Source organism: Emys orbicularis, chromosome 4 (genome assembly GCF_028017835.1).
Source record: "Emys orbicularis isolate rEmyOrb1 chromosome 4, rEmyOrb1.hap1, whole genome shotgun sequence".
NCBI lineage: Eukaryota > Metazoa > Chordata > Testudines > Emydidae > Emys > Emys orbicularis.
In genome coordinates, this window is record NC_088686.1 from 131,768,904 (window position 1) to 131,783,592 (window position 14,689).

Here is a 14,689-nt window from a genome sequence, read left to right on the forward strand (position 1 = left end):
GACTCATCTAGTTCAGTATCCTGTTTCTGATGATACTGTAGGGCGGGCCCCCAGAGGGCCGTGAAGGCATGTTTGGGCGGTGGGGGGGTATGGCAAAGCCTAGGCCAGCCCCCACAGAGAGCGGGGAGGGAACATCACCCAGCCCCGCTAAGCCCCCAGCTCTGCTTTGGCCCTGGCTCCTGTGAACTTGGCTGTAGCTCCGCTCCTGGCCCTGCCCCCAGCCTTTGCCCTGCCCTCAGCTGTGGCCCCCTTACCCCGTCTGTGCCCTCTTCCCCCCTCCCCAGGAGCTGTGTCCCCAGTGCCTGAAAAGTTTAGGGGCCGCTGTACTAGATGCTTCAGAGAAACCCCTTTGTGGGCAATGACACTAATGATGTGGATGAATATGGAATTCTTGTCTTTGTGCCATGGTTTGTGTATTACTGTAATTTCCAGGAGCCCTAGTTATGGAGCAAGAATCACTGTAAATGCTGAATGTTATTCCTACATGCTTAATTCTGTAACTAGACCTAGCACTTCACCTACCCCGGAGAAAGAGAGACTCCCTTCTCTGGCAACACAGGACAGAGAGCACATGGGGAAGGAGAGTGTGCAGGGAAGGACAAAAGAGGTGGAAGGCTGTTTCATACACAAGGCCAGCATGAAGGGAAATGTGAATCCATGGGTCTAATTCTGCAGCCTCTCCTATTGAAGTGAATGGGAGCTCGATGGAGAAAGGAGGGGTGCTTGCAGCAGCTGGGGCTGAGTGCAAGGAGATGAGGTAGTGACAGGCAGGTGGAGGAATGGAGTGAGGCAGAGGAGAGGTTGGGCAGGGCCTTCAAAGTCAACTTATCCTCAGGAGAGAGTTGAATGAGATTTGATTTTTAAAAGAGAACAGTTCCCTGTAGCTAGTCTGTTAATTTCTAGGCCTAAACTTCATGTCTTTGACTACCTGAAACTCCTCAATGAAGTTGGGACCGGAACATGTTAAATTCTCAGGCCTTTGCTCTCCTAGAAGCTGCAGGGAGCCCCTCCAACCACTCCATGCAGACTCAGCGTATGGGCAGCTGGGAAATTAAAGCCTTTGCTTCAGTAGTGCTTCAGTGACCCTCTTCCCCTCACCTTCCATACAGAGTAATAATAATAGTTGCATCCAAATCAGGGCCGGCTCCAGGGTTTTTGCCGCCCCAAGCGGCACAAAAAAAAAAAAAAAAAAGCCGCAATCTGCGGTGGCAATTCGGTGGGAGGTCTTTTGCTCCGAGCGGGAGTGAGGGACCGTCTGCCGAATTGCCGCCGAATAGCTGGACGTGCCGCCCCTCTCCGGAGTGGCCGCCCCAAGGACCTGCTTGGCAAGCTGATGCCTGGAGCCGGCCCTGATCAAAATATTTCCCATACAGCTCAACAGGAGTTTGCTTCTCCAGTAGGGACTGAACGTGGGGAACAGGGCACAGCCCTTCCTGTACCAATTCTGAGGTAGTTAGTGACGATGAACGTGTGGAAAGTCAATTACCTCCCCTCACTCAAGTGCTTGCGCATGCAGGAAGTCCCACTGAACAATTAAAATGTGGTTCTGCTCTGAACTCCCTTGGGGAACTCTGTGTGAGTCTCAACGAATCCAGAGCAAATGCGTTCAATTTACCTATAAAGGGATGTTTTCTCCTACTGCTAGCCCCACTCACCTTCAGGACTTGTCTGTGTTAAAGCTTCTGCATTCTGTATTAGATGCACAGAAGGAGCCCAGTTTGACTCTCAGGGCATGTCTACATTACATACATATCCCAGACACAGAATGGAGTTAGCCAAGTCCAAAGGGTTCTCTCTCAGATGGTGTTTGTTTTACCTTCTCTTCTGTATCCCCAAAAGCTTATTGGGCGCGATACTAATGTTAATGAGACATAACCAACCAGTCATGGGTTTTTAACCCCATTCTAGGGGAAAACTGCAGCAATTATAACTTATTTTAAAATTACAATTTATTTTTCTATAGCGTCTTTCATACAGGATGCTTTACAGTTCATATACACAAAGAGGGTGTAGGAATTTAAAGGAATGGTCTGCAGGGGAGGGAAACTGGTTATATATAAATATACACATAATATACACACGCACGCATGCTGGATATTATATATGGCATCATATATACATACAATAACATATACATGGTGTATTAAAGGCATTACATCCAATGCAGAGTTTCTCTTAGTACAGGCATGTGAGAGATGGATGTGTCCATGGTTTGTGTTTGATATAGGGTAGAATTAAGGTTAAGAATAAATGATCAGAATGATATTAATCTGGTGCCCTTTAAAAGCAGACTGTGTTTGCCGCAGACTAACACCTCCAGTAAGACAATATCCCAGAGCATGGTGGCTGACAATGTTAACACTGATTGAGGAGAACAAATGGCAGGCAGCCCTGAGCGGGGTAGAGGATGCATATTTGGGGTAATAAGAAGGAACCGAGAAAAACAGCTCTGGAAGGGTTTATCCATATAAGCACAGAGGCCCAGAGCCTCAATGGTATTTAGGGGGCCTACTGCCCATTGAGACCAATGAGAGTTAGCTGCCTACATGCCTTTGAGGATCTGGACACGAAAGCAAGCAATCACAAAGCTGTCACTGCCCTTTAAAGGGAGTCGGGCTCAGCCGTGCCTGTGATGGGTCAGCTACTCGCCCGCTGATCCCAGCTGGTGGGGGAGCAGATGGCCCTATTCGTTATTAGGCCCAGTGGGAAGGGGTCAAATGGCTGTGTGAGTGCCGCTGGAAGGCTGGCACTGTGGAAGGGTGGTTGTCTCTGTGACGTTGTGCAGTCTATATGGTTTTATAAAAACTTGATAAGTCAATATAATGTAACTGGGATAGTTTTAGAGAAAATACGGTAATAAGTGAATGTAATGTAACTGGGATATGCTTCATGCAAAAGGTCTCTTGTAAGGTATCATTACAAAGCTTATAATCTACTGAGTATGATCATCTGATTTGTATAAATGTACCACTCTTGTATCTAAAACTAGAAATATAAAATGTAACTCTGAGGGCCTATTGTAATTATGTAAAGTGTGGGCCATTAATGATGGTTTGGAATCTTGATGACTCCCATTGTCTGCAGATGGCTGTTTACCTGTGAGTCTCCCTGTATATGTGTGTGCTGGCAAGTGAGTAATGAAGTCTTGCAGTGATGTGATCATGTCACCTGAACAGGAATCCATCTTTAACCTGGTGCTTTTCCAGTGAGGGGGGGGGTGAAAACCCAGAGGGACAAAGGGTTCCCGCCTTATGCAAAAGATATATAAAGGGGTGGAACAGAAGAGAGAGGAAGAGGAGCCATCATGGAGAATCCCCTAGCTAACACCTAAGCTGGAACAAGAGCTGTACCGGGGAAAGAATTGTGCCCAGGCCTGGAAGGTGTCCAGTCTGAGAAAAACTTACTGAAGCATCTCTGAGGGTGAAATTATCTGTATTTAGTTTGATTAAACATAGATCTGCGCATTTTATTTTATTTTGCTTGGTGACTTACTTTGTTCTGTCTGTTACTACTTGGAACCACTCAAATCCTACTTTCTGTATTTAATAAAATCACTTTTTATTTAGTAATTAACTCAGAGTATGTATTAATACCTGGGGGAGCAAACAACTGTGCATATCTCTCTATCAGTGTTATAGAGGGCGAACAATTTACGAGTTTACTCTGCATAAGCTTTATGCAGGGTAAAACGAATTTATCTGGGTTTAGACCCCATTGGGAGTTGGACATCTGAGTGCTAAAGACAAGCACACCTCTGTAAGCTGTTTTCGGGTAAACTTGCAGCTTTGGGGCAAGTGATTCAGACCCTGGGTCTGTGTCTGGAGCCAGACTGGAGTGTCTCGCTCAGCAAGACAGGGTGCTGGAGTCCTGAGCTGGCAAGGAAACCAGAAGCAGGGGTAGTCTTGGTACATTGGGTGGCAGCTCCCAAGGGGGTTTCTGTGATCCAACCCGTCACAGTCTCCTCTAGTAGGCCCTGGAGAAGGGCAAATGCGAGGCCCGAAATTAACAGCCACTTTTGAAAACGTTGCCCGTAATCCCCTCCCTTGGTTCCCCCAGCTGCGTAATGGGGAAGGCACAGTTCTGACTCCCCTCCCAGGGCGTGGCGGCGCTCACCGGAGGGTGCCTGTAACGTGTCCCGCGAGGTGCTAAGCATGAGGATTCTCCCACCTGCCGTGGGGTTGCAATGGGTTATTGCTGCTGCCGCTGTGGATGCTGCCTGCTGCCACGTCACTCCCACCTGCTCCATGCGCTCGCCTGTCCTCTTCCAGGACACACGACCAGCAGGACTGAGTATGGGCTAGTGGCATAGCTGGTAGGGTCAGAGGGCAGCAGGCTTGGCAAGAGCTCCCGCTCCACCACAGAGGCTGTGGAGTCACTCCCTTGGGGAGGGGCGTCTCCCTGGGCTAGAAGCATTTTGGCTCCTTAGCTGCAGGTCCCTCCTGCTCTGACTTGGTATGCTAGGGGCCTGTCTAGGGAAACCCCGGGAAGGGGGTCTCTCTAGCTCCCTTTCTGGGCTCGGGGGGTCCCCTCTTAGGCAGGGGTGGAGGGGACGCAGTGTTTCTTTGTACAGTCATGCACTTGTGTCCTGCCATGAAAGCCCTGAGCCCTTGGGATGACGGCTCAGGCTGTGCTGCCTGTTGCCCAGGGTTATGATGCGGTGGGGGCGTGTCAATGCCTGACACAGATCAGCCTGCGTCTCGTCCCCTCAAGGCCGGGTGGGGGGCTCTTGCTTGGCTCATTTGATGAGGGGCTGCCTGCGTGGCCACTCGCGGGGTTTATAAGTGGGATGTGAAGGACGGTGCGGGCGGGGAAGGGAAGAAGCTGACCCGGAGGCTGCTGCTGGCTGGATCCCTGCTTTCCGAGGAAATCAGCAGCTCGTCATCGGTCAGGCAGGGGTGGCGGGCAGAGTAGCCACTCTCTTGCCCTCTGGCACCCATCCTCTGCTGGCAGGGGACGAGCGTCACCGAGGGGAAGCTGTAGGCATCCAGGACGGGGTGCACACCCAAGGCGTCGGACGCCTCAAATATGTGATCGGCATCAGAGAAGGTCACCAGCGCCTGGGTGGAGTCGTACGAGCTCTTCTCCATGTCATCTGAGGCGTATGACTGGGGGCAGCTGCCCTTGGTCTGGCCCCTGTGTCGCAGCAGGCGCAGGTCCTCTCGGAAGTGGGGGTTGAAGAGCAGATAAAGCAGGGGGTTCAAGCAGGCAGGTAAGGGCAGCACCACCAGCAGGACTGACTTGATTACCTCCGGGGTGATGAGGAAGAGGTTGAGCATGGAGGAGAAGGTGAGGAAGGCTACCGGGCAGTAGAGGAGACAGTTGGTGAAGATCAGCCAGGCCACGTGCTTGATCATGGCACAGTCCCAGAGGGTGTCGAACTCCCCTTTCAGCAGGTTGCAGTAGAGCCGGATGTAGGTGCCCGTGATGATCAGGAAGCAGAGGGTGTTCAGCATCACCAGGGCCACCATGAAGCCCAGGGTGGAGGATTTCCCGTCAGGGATGGGGGACGGGAGGCAGAGAGGGGACGCGCCGTACTCCCCAACGGAGAAGAGCGGCAGCGCTGCGGCCGCGCAGGACAGTGTCAGGCAGCCCAGCGTGGCGGCTTTAACGCTGTTGAAGGAAGGCAACTTCCCATACAGCCGGAAGCAGGAGACCGAAACGCTGCACTGCACAGTGGCCAGAGTCAGCAGGAGGATGGCGGCCTCCGAGGCGAAGACGGACAGGAAGCCCGTGGCCCTGCAGCCCGCGCCCGTCTCCCACCTGGCCCCGTACTTGGCAAACTGCCCATAGGTCAGGGCGTCGACCACGGCCAGCATGCTGCAGTAGACGCCCGTCAGCATATTGGCCCCAGCTATGGAGCCGATGACGAACTTGACTGGCGAGAGGTAGCTGGGCGAGGCGAAGACGGCCAGGCTGACCAGCCCATTGCAGAGCACTGAGACCAGCGCGATGGCCCAGACCCCCAGGCGGATGATCCAGCTCTCAAACAACTGAGTGCAAGGCTTGAAGGGACCTGCAAGGAAATGAGGCCCAAAGTCATCGACCCAGCTGTAGCGTTGCTGATACGGCACGTCGGCCTGATCCCGGCCAGGGCTTGACCCAGCCAGTCCCACTCCCATTCAGCACTACCAAGCAGAAGTGGGTCGGAACAAATGCCCAAGACCCGCTGAGGGCACCTCTTACCCAGGAGACTTTCCAAGGGCCCTGTGCTTCCAGTGTTACCCCTGAGCTCTTCCCCAATGTCCCCTCCCCCCCAGTTGCCTAAGGGTGTGCTGGTGCTGCCCAGTGGGTAAGAGCACAATGCATATAAGTAGGAGCGAACATTCCTGAGCAGGACAGAGAGTGTAGAAGCGAGGAGGGCTGTGCTGGCATCTGTGTGCATGGCCCCGGGCTGTGTGGTGTGAATGTCACCCCTTTACTCTGACTTGGTAAGTTTCTGGAGGAGATGGTACGATGAAACTGCCTACAATGGCATGGAGCTGATCTGCAACTGCTAGCAGCAAATATCTCCACCGGCCAGAGATGGGACACTAGATGGGACACTGAGTTACTACAGAGAATTCTTTCCCAGGTGTCTGCCTGGTGGGTCTTGCACACATGCTCAGGATTTAACTGATCACCATATTTGGGGCTGCGAAGGAATTTCCCCCTGGAAAGTCAAGACTAGCTTCTGCAAAGCAACCCACATGTGCGGGAGCCTTGGGTGAACATGTGAAGCACTGCTGCTCTGTGTGGTACCAGGGTAGGTGCTTTGGTCTGCAGCTTCCTATACTAGTGTGTGATGGGGCCAATCCAATCCCCTCTTCTGCTAGGACATACAGCCTTCCTAGGCATGGGACCTGGTACAGGAAAAGGCTGGAGGTGGGAAGAGCTCTGTAGAAGGATGGGGTTACCGTGAGGCCTTCCTCTCCACCTGAGAGGGCACTAGCTCCATGGCTTCAGCATGGGAAAGAGGAATCCCACTGCTGCCCCCAGGACCCAGTCTGGATTTTGGTCTATGTGTGTATGTAGCGAGTGGTGAGATGTAGGGGGAAAGACGTGGGAGTTGGCTGCATTAGAAGGGCCTTGAGTCTTATTTAGAGGCGGGGTCTCCCCTCAGCTCACTGCTCACCGGGGCTGGGTGTGCACTGGATGGTGGGGTGCAGCTTTGACTCCTCAAACTCCAACTGGAAGTCATCCATGTCCAGGTCATCTAGGCAGGAAAAGGAAAAAGGGAAAATGAGCTCAGAACAGAACACTGCCGGGACACAAGGTCAGTGCCAGGCCGGTGCCGGGAGCTTTTCAAATTTTACAAGGCAAGAAGGGATCACTGTGATCATCCAGTCCAACCTCCTGTTTAGAACAGGCCAGAGACCTGCCCTGAGTTAATTCCTGTTTGAACTAAAGCAGATCTTCTAGAAAAACATCCAGTCTTGATTTAGCAGTTGCCCATGTTGGAGAACCACACCACAATCCTTGGTAAGTTATCATCACTCTTAAAAATTTACACCTTATTTCCAGTCTGAATTTGTCTAGCTTCAACTTCCAGCCATTGGACATTGTTAGACCTTTGTCTGTCAGACTGAAGAGCCTGTTATTAAATATTTGCTCACCACGTAGGTACTTACAGACTGTGATCAAATCACCCCTGAACCTTCTCTTTGTTAAGCTAAATAGATTGAACTCCTTGAGTCTCTCATTATAAGGCAGGTTCTCCAACCCTTTAATCATTCTTGTGGCTCTTCGAACCCGCTCCCACTGCCTGTGTTTGTGAGACCAACCTGCAGGATTAAAGGGGATGTTGCGGTCTTGCTTGCCCTTTGTGTTTACTGCTGTGGAGAGGGCAGAGGGTGCATGTCTCTGGAGAAGGCTGTTGAGTTGGCGGGGAAGCCAGCCCCTCACCATTTTAAAAATGAGTCTCACAATATTTGATGTTTTAATTAAAGCCCCAGGTCCCAGAGTCATGTGATTACATGGGCATCTCAGCTTGCCTTAAAAAAAAAGTGGATGTTCCTAGCCCTCTTGGTAGCGGAGAAAAGCCTGAACACGTGACCCAAGAGTGTCAACTCGATGGGGTAGGGTCTGTCTTTTTGTTCTGCCTTTGTACAGCACCTAGCGCAAGTGTTATAGTTGTATGCCTGGAGCACCGAGGTGCCCTAGTCCTGGAGCAGGAGGCCACAAAAGGTGGTCCCTGCCCAAAGAGCTGATAATCTAAGTATGGTGGGGTCTTGACCCATGCCTATGTGCTACAGTAATATGATAGTAACCTAAAGACTCAAACTGGAAGGCAAAGACAAAGATCCCAAAGTTTGTTTATTTATTTATTTAAAATCTCACCATGGTTTGGGGCCCGGCTCCCCATTTTTGACCATTTGGAGTTGGTCCTGCTGAATTTTGCCAACGGGAACCTTTGTGGGTTTTCAAGTGGCCCAGCTCCCTGAGCCAGTGGATTCTGATCTCAGCTGGGCCATTGTAAATATGAAGCTGGTTGGTTCGGTCTTGGTTGCACACAGGTGTAAATAAACTCAGAGTCTGGCCTTCTGTGTGCTCCCTTGCAACTGCACCCCGATCACAACTCGTGGGATGTCCTGGAGGAGGCTCCTGTTCTGGCTGGAGCAGCAGCTGAGAAGGGCGGGGGGGGGGGGGCAGGGGAGAGGAGGGGTAGAATGCAGTTGTAGTCTTTACGCTTGCACCCTGAGGACCAGGCCTTTTCCTGGTGTAAGAATCAGGTGCTTGTGGGCTAATCCAAGACCTGCTTTTCTCCATTGCCACTCACATATCAATGGCATCTGGCCCCAAATAATCCAGTTGATTGCTGCGAATCCTTAGCTATGGAAACACCAAAACAAGGGTGAGTGCTCTCCCATTGCACCACCACAACGCACAGCACCAGCTGAGGAGCTGCTGTGGCTAGCACACCCTGGCTTGGAGCCCTTGTGGGTGTTCTCGGCACCCTTGTTTGGGAGCATCTCACCACAGCCCATGTTTCCTGCCCTGTAGGACTCGGGGAGATTCTTCAGCCAAGCCCCTAGGGCTAGATCTGTGGAGATGGGATTGTCCATGTGGGGGCAGTGGGGTGGGGGAGGTTGTTGATGGGGGTGGCTGCCCAATGCAAGAAGCAACTGTTGCTGTTTGCAGAGGCCATGGCCAAGGGAACATAGGGCCAGATTTACAAAGGTATATAATCGCCTAGAGATGCAGATACCCACCTAGTGGGATTTACTAAAGGGCCTAAGCAGCTTAGCGGCCCAACCCAATGGGCACCTAACCTGCTTAGGAACTTTTGACCATCCCACTAGGTACCTGTCTGCATCTTCCAGTCCCTAAATACTTTGTACATTTGGCCAAGAGTATTATTTCATAATAATAATAATGATAAATAATGTGCTGCCTTCAGCACCTCCGACAGATTCTGTGGCCTTCTTAGTTTCAGGAAGCTTTGGAAAAAACAGGCTGCTTTTCATCTGTTTGCCCAAGCATTAAAATATTGCTGCTGTTCTGGAGTCTGGCAAGAAAACACCCAGAGTGGGGTGGAAAATATTTCCTCCTTGTACTTTACAGTCTTGTAAACCCATCGAGTCTTCTTCTGCTCTCAGGCCCTGGCACACTGTGTCCTGATCCCCTGACAATGGAAGCCTTCAGTTTCTCTGGCCCAGCCCTTTCCTGTTTGGGAACGTTGCTGTACATAAGGCCTTGACTGCTTTGCATTTAACAGATGCTCCATACTGCAGGATGGTCCTGGGCCAAGGCCACTCCAACCAAGGCAGGAAATGTAAACTGGGAGTTCCTCTCCTCATTGGGAACGTGGGCACACATCAGCCGGGAAAGCGCTGGAATAAATGAGCTATTCCTCAGTGAGTGGGAATAGTCTAACAGTGCCCAGCTCTGTTCTAGCAGGGCAGGTTGCCTTAGTTTTGTAACATCCCCTAATGTGTTTATTTGGACTCTGCTAAGAGGCCTACAAGCCTTTGGGCATGGGCGCTCAGCTGGTCATTCCATGGCTTGATGGGCTGATCCCAGGAGCCTGAAAGCAGAGCGTTGGGGCGCTATCTGTAGAGCAGAGGGCAGAGCTAACGAAGAGTGACGCTCTGTATTAGCTATTTCTCACTCCATATAGATCTTGTTTTCTGCCATAACCAGGGCTCTCACACCTCATAATTTATGAATAATGTTACGAATGAAAGGCGGCCTGGCAATGAGCTGCATTGCTTTTCTACGGTAGCCACATTACAGCTCCGAGCATGTCAGCAACCGGGATAGAAGAGGCTGTGTTGCCCAACTGTCTAGACAGATGATCTTCTGCTGTTTGTTTAGCTTGAGGTGCTAAGAAGGCGAGCTAGGCAATATGTCTGGAAAAGGCGCATGTTCCCATAAACATCCTTTAGTCAAAACAACCCAAGTACACAAAGAAGCACCATTGTGTTCCCTTTGAAACTGGTGGCAAAACTCCTATTGGCCTCCATGGGAGCACAGTCGGAGATGATGGAGGATGCGTGCAGAATCCATTACAAGTGGGAATAAAAAGCCAGTCTGTGTTTTATGTGTGACTGTCACAGATGCAAAGTGCCACCCAGACAGAAGTGAGCTACCCAGTCCAGTCATTCACTAGGAACAGGAATTTCTACAGCCAGGAGAAAGGGGCTCTGGGTTGGGTCCCTGAGACAGCAGCCAGTCTAATTATGAACTGACAAAATCAGCTTGGTCAACAGTTACCACACAATGGGATCTAAAGTCCCTCAGTTATTTCCTGCTCTTCGTATGGGGGAACAGCGGTATCCCACATCTTTATTATCATTTGTATTATGCTAGCATCTGGAAGCCTCAGCTGAGATCGGGAACCCACTGTGTTACATGTTTTACAGACATACAGGTGTGACTAGAATGGGCAATTATTTTTGGTCAAATAGTAAAGTCGCCCCAAAATGAAACTATTTGGGAATTCTAGTTGAATTTGACGAATAGTTTCGGCTGAATAAAAAAATAGAAAAAAAGAAATGGACAGAATTAAAATGGTTCATTTTGACATTTTGGAAACAACCCGTTTTGACTTTTCGTTTTGACATGGTGTTTCATTTCTAAATTTCATTCAATTTGTTTAATTTTTTTTAAAAAGGGTAAAAAGCACCCAAAAAGTAATGAAACAACAACAAAAAATTGTTTTAGGTCAAATGAAACATTTCATTCAACCTGAAAAGAATTTTTGTTCATTTTTTATTTGTTTTGGTAAGAAAACCCAAGAAAGTTTCATTTTTGGTTAGAAATGAACTGATTTTTATTTTACTTTTTGGTTTGTCCATCAAACCGAAAAATCAATATTTGCTCAGCTCTATTCTTGATGGTCCGTGCCCTGAAGAGCATATGTCTAAAGAGTTGACAATTTCAATGTCAAATACCATAGCATGGTGACTGCTGGCAAATGGTGACCTTTCATTGATGATAACTGTGCATCAGACAGAAAGACGGAATGTTTTCTCTCCCACGAGTTCTGATAGTCTGTTGATTTTAGGAAATGAGGCTTATATTTTATGGCCTTGCTAATTTTTGCTGCCATCTTCGTTGTCCTTTCTCCTGCCAAAGCTGTAAACTAAGAGAGACCAATCACAACTGGGCAAAACAACCCCACTGATTTCATCCTGCTCTCGAAGCTGATGGCTGCTAAATAAAACCTGGTCACTACATTTAGGAGGCTAAATGGAAGTAGCGCTCATTGGGAGGCAGTGTGGTTTAGTGGATAGTGTACCAGACTAGGAACTCAAGAGACCTGGTTTCTATTTCTGGCTCTGACCTGGTGGTTGACCTTGGACAAGTCACTTTGCCTTTCTGTGCCTCAGTTTCCCCATATTGACCTCCTTTGTCATGTGCTTTAAGATCTACTGATGGAAGGAGCTAGTTATCATTTGAAAACCTGCCCCTCAGCCTTTCTTGCAGGGTGTCTTACAGCAATGAAGTGGCTGAATGCAAACTGTTATATGCTGCTGTTTCCTCGCCTTCGTCATGTCCCATCCATCAGGGTTGGTGGCTCTTGTTCTTGGTCTCCAAGCGTTCTTGTCCAGTGAGTGTTCTAAGCTGACACCAACCTTTTTCATGTCCTCCTTCAGCATCTCAAACCACCATTTTCTAAGTCTTCCTTGTGGTCTTTGTCCCACGATTATTAGCTCTGGTACTCTCTGGCCATCCTATCCCATATCTTGTTGTCTCACATGACCAACCATATCAGGTAATACTCCCTCAGCTTTTCCATGATGGGGGCTACCTGCGTCATGGCTCATACCATTTCATTGCGTAGCCTATCAGCTCTCATCTTACTCAGCGTCTACCTGAGCATTCTCATTTCGGCAGTGTGCAGTGGTTGTTCTCTCTTCCTCACTGGCCAGCGTTCCGACCCATACATCATGGCTGGCCTAATCATGGATTTATCACTTTGCTCTTTAGTTTACTTGGCATGTCCTTAAAGCATAGAGGTCCCATCAACCCCCTCCATTTCACCAAGGACTTGTCGCACGGCTCCTAACATCCACATTCATCACTCAACACTGAACGAGCTATGGAAGTTGTTGCACAGACATGAACTGAATACCACCCTGTTTTACTGGCTTCTCGTTGTCCCTCTCAATGGAGCGTTGCATATATTCAGTCTTTTGTTGGCCAATTCATCAGCTATTTTCTTCTAATGCAGCCCTCCGTAGTTCTCAGTCCCTTTCCAGTTCGGATTTATCTTCATGGCACAATCTAATGTCATTGGTGAAAACATGCTCCACGGAGCCTCTCCCCTAATCTCCTGAGTCAAGGTGTCCACTACAGTCACAAAAAGGAATGGGCTTAAGGCTGAGCCTTGATGTATACCCACCCTCCCAGTGAATGACTCGCTGTTGGTGCAGTTTCTTCTGTGCTCTCTACTGTTGTGCTACCCTCATACATGTCCATGATAGTCTGAACATATGTCTCCAGAAGATTGTATGGCCGCAGGCACCACCATAACAATTCTCTAGGAATTCTGTCATAGGCCTTCTCTAAATCCATGGCTAATAAGTGCAGTTTCTTGCATCTTTCCCTGTGTATCTCCTGCAACGTTCAGGCTGCAAACCTGCATTCATCGTTGACCTTCCTGGCATAAACCTGAATTGGTGGTCAACCGCTTGATACTCCAACTCCTCCTGAAGTTTTCCTCCATAATTCTTTCCAGTCATTTCATCGTGTGACTCATTAAGTTGGTGGTAGAGTTGCCAGGTGTCCGGTTTTCGACCAGAACGCCCGGTCGAAAAGGGACCCTGGCAGCTCTGGTCAGCACTGCTGACTGGGCCGTTAAAAGTGTGGTTGGCACGGGGCTGGCAGGCTCCCTACCCAGCTCCGTGTGGCTCCCTGGAAGTGGCATGTCCCTCAGCTCCTAGGCGGAGGAATGGCGGCACCTGCCGGTGGAGGCAGCATGCACCACGCAGAGCCGCCTGGCTGTGCCTCTACCTAAGAGCCAAGGGACATGTCGCCGCTTAAGGGGAGCCGCCTGAGGTGAGTGCCGCCCAAAGCCCGCACCTCTCACCTCCTCCCACACTCCAACCCCCTTGCCTGAGCCCACTCCTGCTCCCAAACTCCCTCCTGGAGCCCGAACCCCCTCCTGCTCCCCAACCCCCTGCCCCAGCTTGTAACCCCCGCCCAACCCAACCCCCTGCCCCAGCCTGGAGCCCCCTCCTACACCCCAAACCCCTCATCCCCTTCCCCACCCTAGAGCCCGCACCTCCAGCTGGAGCCCTCCCCCTCCCCCCCACACCACAACCCCCTGCCCCAGCCCAGAGAAAATGAGCGAGTGAGTGAGGGTGGTGGACAGCGAGCGACAGAGGGAGGGGGGATGGAGAGAGCAGGGGTGGGGCCTCGGAGAAGGGCGGGGCCTTGGGGCAGGGGCAGGGCATGGGGTGGGGCAAGGGTATTCAGTTTTGTGCAATTAGAAAGTTGGCAACCCTAGCTGATGGGTCGGTAATTACGACATTCTTTCACATCTCCCTATCTGATACTTGATGTGCTCTTCCTTCACACATCAGGCCTTTTTTTCAATATGGAGAATTAAATTGAAAAAGTTTGTTATCATCGCCACTCCCTCATGGCCTAATGCTTTACATGCCTGGACTGGTCCCGCATTGGGTCCCACTCCCTTCTCACCTGTCATCATCTCTAGCATTGTCTGAGGCGATCGTCTGAAGCTGGAATTGGGCTTCCCAGCATGGGTAGACGGTCACGTGTTAGCCCTGCTCAAGCTAGCATGCTAAAGTAATACTATGGCTGGGGGAGCATGGGCAGTGGCTCGGGCTAGCCACCCAAGTACAGACCCAGGGGGTCCAGGTGGGTACGTACTTGGGTGACTAGCCCGAGCTGCCACCAGTGCTGCCCTGGGTAGGCTGTTATTTTTAGCATGAAAGTTCAAGCAGAGCTAGTACGCGTCTGTGTAACCGTGCTGGGAAGCATGCTCCCAGCTGCAGGGTTAGACTTAGCTAAATTCTCCACCACGGGGATAGGTCTTGTAAGGTTGTTGCTTGCACGTACTTCCCTCAACAGTTTCTTCACATCCTCCCCATTGAACAGTTTCTCATAGAACCGTGGCCACCTCGTACTGATTTCCCCGTCTTCCATCAGCATGCTTCCGTTTTCACAGTTGATACTTCACAACTTCCAAGTCCTCTGTGCTTATTTGCCTAATCTTGGCTAATTTATAGATTGCTTTTTC

The 14,689-nt window shown here is 50.3% G+C and overlaps 1 protein-coding gene across 1 annotated transcript in view; it reads right to left on the reverse strand.

Moving 5' to 3' along the window:
• Nucleotides 1–4,775: 4,775 nt before the first annotated feature.
• The window catches only part of LGR6 (leucine rich repeat containing G protein-coupled receptor 6), a 212,203-nt gene continuing 202,289 nt past the window's right edge, over nt 4,776–14,689 (reverse strand). The window contains exons 17-18 of the mRNA XM_065403144.1: nt 7,112–7,192; nt 4,776–6,013 (exon numbers count right to left, since the gene is read on the reverse strand). Of these exons, the coding sequence (XP_065259216.1) occupies nt 4,776–6,013; nt 7,112–7,192 (1,319 nt within the window). The remainder of the gene's footprint in view (nt 6,014–7,111; nt 7,193–14,689) is intronic.